The 8,443-nt window shown below is 37.2% G+C and overlaps 1 protein-coding gene across 1 annotated transcript; it reads left to right on the forward strand.

The window, feature by feature from the left end:
• The first annotated feature begins 2,647 nt into the window (after positions 1-2,647).
• On the forward strand, positions 2,648-6,876 carry exosc4 (exosome component 4). The gene is made up of 3 exons (XM_084410348.1): positions 2,648-2,888; positions 5,051-5,257; positions 6,338-6,876. The coding sequence occupies exons 1-3, from the start codon at positions 2,718-2,720 to the stop codon at positions 6,695-6,697; spliced, it is 738 nt and encodes a 245-aa protein (XP_084266474.1). The 5' UTR covers positions 2,648-2,717; the 3' UTR covers positions 6,698-6,876.
• The last annotated feature ends 1,567 nt before the right edge of the window (positions 6,877-8,443 follow it).

The following is an 8,443-nucleotide window of genomic DNA, read 5'->3' on the forward strand; positions in this document are numbered from 1 at the left end:
TCTTTTATTAATAAATAAAATATTGCTATTTTTACTGCAGTTTTTTTCTATTTTTTTTTTTTTTATAAGATGAAGTCTTTAAAACTCCTTAACTGGCAACTGAAAACACAGTAGTAGATTAGAGTTACATAATGCAGTTCTAAACAAATTCTACAGAATTAAACTGTGGCATTTACTGGAAATCACTGAACTGTGTTCATCTGTGCAACAGAAGTTGATGGACCGTCCTCCAGCTGTTCTTCCACACTATGGGGCGGAGGGAGAGATAAGAATACCCGTTTATACTTAGATTTAAACTTAGATTATCCACATAAAAATTTGAAAAAATCTGAATGTGAATGTGTAGATTGTTTGATGTGTAGACACATAATATTAACATTTGAGTAGATGATTAAATAATAAGTAGACCAATACTTTCTAAAGATAGCAATTATTACATTAATTACATTGTTGAAAATAACATTAATAGCTATTTTAGAGTAACTTCCCCAACTGTTATAATATCAGAGGTGAAACTGGAAGAACAGTAGGGGAGAGCGGGGCACAAAGTAACGCTTTTTGACTTTCTCAGTTTGTGTAAATCTACTTATGGTTCAGAGTGTTTATTTTTTCCCACATTAATTTCCCACATGTCTAGTACAATTATTTGTTTTTGTTTTATTAATACAGTTTATACTTTTTTCTTGATATACCCCGAAAGAATGGAAGTGAAATGTGACAACATGCCCCATAGGTGGGGTACATTGTAACATGTGAGGGGCACATTGTAACATAACATATGACAGCTTAAAATGTTATCTGATCTAATAAAAAAAAATATACAAAACAAACTAAAATATTTTCTAAATAAAATACAATTAAAAAACCTTTTCATATAAAATAATGGCAATTTTTAATAATTAAATATAAACTCATTTTTGAGTTTTGACTACGAACACATGAAAACACAGCTATACAACATAGTTCAAAACAAATAAATAATTAGTCATTTCTGAACATTGACTCTCAGTCTTTATTCACCTTTTTCTCACGTTTTCTCAATAAAATTAATAAAAGTATAGAATATAATAGCATGTTTCTAATAGGGGCACATTGTAACGCAGTGTTACAACATGCCCAGCCTGCACAACTGGGGTTTAAACCCTGCTAGTGTTTTCTGCTAGTTAGCGAAGCATTAAATAAACTATCTCAACTGTTAAATAACATCTTGGAGATTAAAATAATATCAGATTTGTCTAATTTTAAATAAACACAAAAAATAGAGATGAAAAATTAACTTAAGTAAGAAATTTACTATTGCTATGGTTTTAATAAATGTCTATGGATATCTTCCAAAAAAACAAACAAATTTTGACAGATTTTTTTTTCCTATATAGTGTTGATATGGCAACTAGTAAATACACAAAGTTTCGTCATCCAAGCATGTGCGGAAGTATTTAAAACAAGCGTGTTACAACTAGCCCCGTGTTACGTTGTGCCCCGCGCTCCCCTATGTTATTCAACCTAATTTTAATTTTCATGTGGAGCAATCCTGCAGGCATTAAAAGAACATGGCAGCAGCTGAAAATTAAATATAAAAACATAATTCAATCAGGTAAGGCTTGATATGTGTTATTTTTTAGATAGGCTATTTTTGATATTTCCATTTATTTTACTTTGAGGTTGGGTTTTTTGTTGGTCCCAACAGATTCTGATGGTAATATCTGTCTTTTGGAGCCTCCTGTCCCAACAGAACCCCAGGCAGTTGTAAGTACCAGAAATTATGACAAATAGTGTTATAAAGTGCACTCGACCAAATGCTCATCTTCACAGGACGATGGGGATAAATAGTTTCTGCTGCCACAGAGAGGCCTACAGAGGTAATGTTAATATTATGTGTCTACAGATCAAACAATCTACACATTCAGATTTTTTCACATTTTTATGTGGAGTAGCCTATAGAATCTAAGTTTAAATCTAAGTATAAACGGGTATTCTTATCTCTCCCTGCGCCCTCAGAGTGTGGAAGAACAGCAGGAGGACGGTCCATCAACTTCTGTTGCACAGATCAACACAGTTCAGTGATATTCAGTAAATGCCACAGTTTAATTCTGTAGAATTTGTTTAGAACTGCATTATGTAACTCTAATCTACTACTGTGTTTTCAGTTGCCAGTTAAGGAGTTATATAGACTTCATCTTATAAAAAAAAAAATTAAAAAACTGCAGTAAAAATAGCAATATTTTATTTATTAATAAAATATTAATTTTATTAATAAAAATGTACTGAAAGATTGAATGAGGTGTTTAAACACCGCTTCCCCTTTAAAAAAGGGGAGGAGACCGATAGAAACTCTGGGTTTACCGAAGAAAACCTGCACCCGACCAGGTTAGGTTCACAGAGTAAGTTACCATGGTAACTGACTCTGAGTATAAGTTACCTCTCTTTCAGAAACGGGCTTGACTTACTCTGCTTTCTCAGGTTTAACATACCTACCATTCTGAAACAGAAAACTCAGAGTTTCCCTCATTTCAGGGTTAACATACTCAGAGTTTTCACTTAACCTCCGTTCTGAAACATGCCCCTGAAGTCTTGGAGGCTACAAACAGATTCTATTGGCCTCATACACACTAGATTAGGAGACTGTAGTGTTATTATTTGTCCAGCAGGCGGAGGTATACACACTCGGAGACTGAAGTCAGCAGTAGAAGAAGACCCACGCGTGTTGTTGCTGAACGATGGCGGGTCTTGAGTTGCTGTCGGATCAGGGATACCGGCTGGACGGACGGAAAGCGCCCGAGCTGCGCAAAGTGCAGGCCCGCATGAGTGTGTTCGCTCAGGCCGACGGGTCCGCTTACCTGGAGCAGGGCAACACCAAAGCCCTGGCCGTGGTGTACGGGCCACACGAGGTGAGAGAGAGAGACTGTGTGAGAGATACACACTGTATCAGTGTGTTCATTCACAGCCTTTAAGAGACAGTCATTGATATATCATCAGATAAGATTCTGCTCTTGGAAAGCCGAACAAGAGTGCTAAAACCAGCCTAATCTGGATGGCGGCTCTTACCTGGTGTAAGCTGGTCTTTCTGGCTGGTCAAGCTGGTTTTAGGTGGTCTCCCAGCTTGACCAGAATGGCCAGCTTAAAAAAAAAAAAAACTCTAAAACCAGCCTGGGAGACCAGCTGAAACCAGGCAAGACCCGCCAACCAGCTTAGACTGGTTTTAGTTGTTTTGTTCAGCAGGGAAGGCCTTTAAAAAGTCTTAAATCAGAGCAGAAAGTTTTAAATTCATAAAGTCATAGTATTAAATGTTGCATGCACTGCAAAAAAATAATACTATCTTCCTCAGTATTTTTGTCCTGTTTGTCAATATACAAATATCAAAACATCTTTAAAGCAAGTTACGTTACTTGAGTCGAAAATGCAAAATAAAGTCTTAAAAAACTTGCCTTTGAATTATGTAGATTTTTCTGAGCCCATTGGCAGATATTTGTTCTTGTTTTAATCATAAACTCACTTAATTTTGATCAATTTCACAGAAAACAAGACTTCATATTTTGTGTAATATTGCAGTTCAAGTAAATTCATCTTGATTTAAGAATCTCTAGACATTTGCACTGGAAAACCAGACTAAACACTGAGGAACACTTGTGCTGTGTGATCAGAAGATACAGTAAAAGTGATTTCCATATTCAGGAGGTTTTTAAGCTACTTTATTTGTAAAATGAATTATAAAGTGATGGATATCTGTTGGACGTTGTGTTTTCAAACTCTGTTTTCAAACTCTAATAAAACTCATTGTGTTTCTGGTAACACTTTACAATAAGGTTCATTAGTTAACATTAGTTAATGCATTAACTAACATGGACTAACAACGAGCAATACATTTGTTACAGTATTTATTAATCTTTGTTCATGTTAGTTAATAAAAATCCAGCTGTTCATTGTTTGTTCATGTTAGTTCACAGTGCATTCACTAATGTTAACACATACAACCTTTGATTTTAATAAGTATGAAGTATTGTTCATTATTAGTTCATGTTTACTAAGGTATTTAACTAATGTTAACTAATGAACTTTATTGTAAATGGTTACCGTGTTTCTCCCTAGACATTTAGAGCACATATTGACATATCTTTTAAAGGAATTCATTTTGCAAAATGTTTCTGTTCTCGTTCTAATCTCGCATCTTACCTTACAATTTTTGGGTCTTTGTGAGGTCAGAAAAACCCGCCGTCTTTGATTTGATTGTCCATCTCAGTCATTTGACATTGCTGTTAAAAATCTGAGGCGAACGTAAGACCGTTATGTGTCATGAATGTACATTATAGCTGTTCAGTAAGGGATAATGTAAATGTAGCCGGTTGTTACCGCAGAATAACCCCCGACAGGGCGATCAGGATCAGGTCTTGCTTCACACTGAAGGGGTTTACTCTGAGATAACAGCCGGCTGGATGGACATTATCCCGCTTATTACACGGCTACTTGCCATATAAGTAAATAATTAGACATGAAATCTTGATCTGAGTTGAAATATTTTAATAGCTCTTTAAAAGCAAAGCTTCAGTGCAGAGAGCAGTTTCAGATCAAACTAGACGAACCTTTAAGAGATACGGTATACAGTCATTCCACTTATTATACAGCATTTCACCACATTAATAGTTATGGAGGTAAGAGATATTGATTTCAGATTAAACTGTTTTAAAATCATACCTGTTTGTATCTCATAATCCAACAGTGTACAAAACAATCGTTGCAAAATGGCCGCCGCTGCGTTTGTATGAAACGAGAGAGAGCAAGTCCACGATACTGGATGGCATAATTAAATAACTGTACACAAAATATTAATACTTTATTAGCACACCAAATGCAAAACTTCCACAAAGAAACCCCGTTCCTAGCGAGCGTATAGCGCTACTGACTCCAGTGACCCGGATGAGCCTGTGTTTCTGAGTTCAGCGGCTGTTATCTGGGAATAACACACCACTGGATAAAGCGATTGACCAATCAGAATGCAGTATTCCACAGAGGCGTGTAATAATGTATTATGATGCGAGGTGTATTTGCTCCGCAGACGCGCGGCTCTCGCAGTAAGTCCCTGCACGATCGAGCGGTCATCAACTGCCAGTACAGCATGGCCACGTTCAGCACGGCGGAGAGGAAGAGGCGTCCACACGGGGACCGCAAGTCCAGCGAGATGAGCCTGCACCTCAAGCAGACCTTCGAGGCCGCGGTGCTGACCGAGCTCTACCCGCGCTCGCAGATCGACATCTACGTCAAGGTGGGTGTGTTCATGTTGGTGTCACACACTTAACTGACCTGTGCTGGGACAGAAATGTGCGATCTTCTGAAATGAAGAGCGTTTATTCTGATTTTTTGCCCTCAAGGACCCATTAAACAGCACTGGCCACATGATTATCCCAGAGTTTCCACTGGGCACAGAAGCAAATCCATTCCTTTGCAGTCATTTGTTCAAAAGATGAATGCAAGAGCCTTATCAAATTAGTCAAAAATGTGAGTTTATTACAGTAGTAGATCACATTATATTAGGGGTGTAACGAAACCCTTGTGTCACGATTCGATACATCTCACGATACTGAACTCACTATACGATATTATTGTGATTCTCCAGGATATATGATAAAAGGTTAACAAAAATGTACTGTTGATCAAAATGCTAAATTTGGTCTTACATTGTGTGTGTAAATGAATAGTCTTGGACTTGGTGCTGGAAACCCAAAGCACAGGACAATAGAGACACCAGAATAACAATATTCATGATTCTGAAGCTGAAAACACTGAATTATTTTAGACGAAAATGCTTGCACTCGTTCACTGACTAGATATATTTAAAATAATGGAGGCCAATTTTTACACATATTTCCCCATTGCATTATTATACATTATATTCAACATTATATATAATAGTTTAATGTAGTACTGACACCAAAACTCTAAAAAGTTGAATTTTTTTCTCACACAGTAATTTTTACTATAAACTATACACAATACATATTGTCACTATCAACTATACATGTTGCATTTTTGCATTGCGATATATTGTTACAGCCCTAATATATATAGGGAGACATATGTCGGGAGAAAGTTGTCGTCACTGTATTAGAAACACCCTCACAGCATTTACTGCCAAAGTTAACAAAATATAACATTATTTACATTTACATTTATTCATTTGGTAGACGCTTTTATCCAAAGCAGCTTAAATTGCATTTCAAGTGCACTTTTACATTCTTATCATTTCTTGTTATATTATAAATCTAAATAAGTCACATCAAATGAAAACCATTTATTAACCAAAAAGGGTCCATTAGCTAATAAAGTCTCTGTTGTGATTGTGTAGATCCTGCAGGCGGACGGAGGAAACTACAGCGCGTGTGTGAACGCTGCGACTCTGGCGCTGGTGGACGCTGGCATCCCCATGCGGGATTACGTGTGCGCCTGCAGCGCTGGCTTCGTGGAGGACACGGCCCTGGCTGACCTGTGTCACGCGGAGGAGAGCGGAGGCGGCACTGCTCTGGCCCTGGCGCTGCTGCCCCGCAGCGGGAACATCGCCCTGCTGCAGATGGACGCCCGGCTCCACCAGGACCACCTGGACGCGCTGATGGAGGCCGCCATCACCGCATGCAAAGGCCTCAGTAAAGTGCTGGACGGCGTCGTGCGTCAGCATCTGGAGGAGGTCTCAGTTCTTACCAGCGATTGAGAATGTCCCGCGAACTCAACAGACTGTGTTCCCGCTGTAGAGTGAAGCCTACTTTTGACTGAAACAACAAAAAATCTGCATAAAGAATCTCTATAACAAAAACAACAATAACTGTTTTGTTACAATGAGTTCTCAGTTTTGGAAGAAATGTAATAAAAAGGTTTTGGTATGTTTCTAAATAGTTTTAAGACAATTTTCTCTGTTTTGTTTTATCAAATCAAACATCCAGGTAATCATACTTTACTCAGAAATAAAATGTTTTTTAAGAGTTTACTGTCTAACAGTGCCAGATTAGAGATTCAGCTTTTAACAACAGCAGAACACTTTTGGTGCTAAATAGAACCTTTTTTCATAAGATTCCATAAAGAACCTTGTTTTTTAAAGTGCTGTTAGGAACCTTTTATATAAAATTTTGTTTATTATTATTATTATTACTTATTATATATATATATATATATATATATATATATATATATATATATATATATATATATATATATATATATATAATTATTATTATTATATAGTTTTTTATTTTATTTTTTTATTATTATTATTATTAGTTTTGTCATGTTTAAAGTTCATAGGTAAGAAATATGTTAGGAAACTTAATGCAGGGTCCAAAGATGAGACGGCAAGTTTTAAAATTGAGAGCAGAGAAACACTCACTCACACATAACACATTTTAAAAAATGTTTTACATAAATGTATATTTATTTGCAACAGTTGTGTTAACCGCAATACTAAAATGGCTTTTGCCAGCAGTCCGCCCATTTCTCTCTCTCACTTCGCTTCTTGTCTACGTCCCTTTTCTGTTCACCTGAGGTGGTTAAGTGCCATCGATCTATTGGCATTTTATGAGAACAGAAACATCTTGACACTATTATCAAAGTGTTGAGTTTCCTTCATTTTAGTTTTTGGATTGATGGAACATCACAGAGATCAGCATTACGAAGACCTGTCCACAGATACGTTTCCACACAGGTGAGTTACTAATCGGTTACTCCTAACCGAATTCAGACTGCACGATTTTAGCCCCGATTTTGGCTCGCCGACAGGTTTTGAGAAATCGCCGACAAATGCCCGAAATCACAGGCAAATCGGTGCTCGTTCACGCGAGTGACCATAGGCTTGTTTGAGATGCGCCTTGCCTCGCCTGAAATGTAGTCGAGAGTAGGCGGCTGCAGTGAGGGGAGGAGTGAAAAAAGAGCAGGCAAGACCATGGGCAAGACGGACAGTTCTCTCTTCTCGCAGTGGATCTGACACCTGTGAGATCAAAGATGGATATCGCGGGATTCACGCTCGTGCACAGTGTTGCAAAAAAAAAAAACTGGATGTAATTTAAGTTCTGTTGCTTTTATATGAAAATAAATATAATGAACAAGACTCCCAAAGTACTTATTTAATTCCATTCCAAATACATGTTTATCAATAATGTTTTCTTTAATACAGACATATGTGTTTTCTGTTTAAATAATTACAATGCATAACCCATAGAGATCGCACTGTCAGATAGTTTGGGAATATTCACACATAACGTAGGCTATACATATAAAACATGATATCAGAGTTTTAAAATCAAATTTTTTAAAAGAGAACAATACTGTACATCACGGTTGTTTAAGCCAATGATCATTAAGCTGTGTCGTCAGCAAGTCGTTTCCCATCATGCTTTTGATTAGCGCAGTCAGTGGAGAGCAACTGCGCTCGACTGCAGAATCCGACACCTCCGCCTTGCGCTCGCGA

The sequence above is a fragment of the Rutilus rutilus genome (assembly GCF_951802725.1).
Source record: "Rutilus rutilus genome assembly, chromosome: 6".
NCBI classification, from domain to species: Eukaryota; Metazoa; Chordata; class Actinopteri; order Cypriniformes; family Leuciscidae; genus Rutilus; species Rutilus rutilus.

Coding starts and splice junctions, on each gene's coding strand:
- exosc4 (XM_084410348.1), top strand. CDS start 2,718: ATGGCGGGTCTTGAGTTGCTGTCGGATCAGGGATACCGGCTGGACGGA. Junction 2,889..5,050: donor TGGTGTACGGGCCACACGAG/GTGAGAGAGAGA, acceptor TTTGCTCCGCAG/ACGCGCGGCTCTCGCAGTAA. Junction 5,258..6,337: donor AGATCGACATCTACGTCAAG/GTGGGTGTGTTC, acceptor GTGATTGTGTAG/ATCCTGCAGGCGGACGGAGG.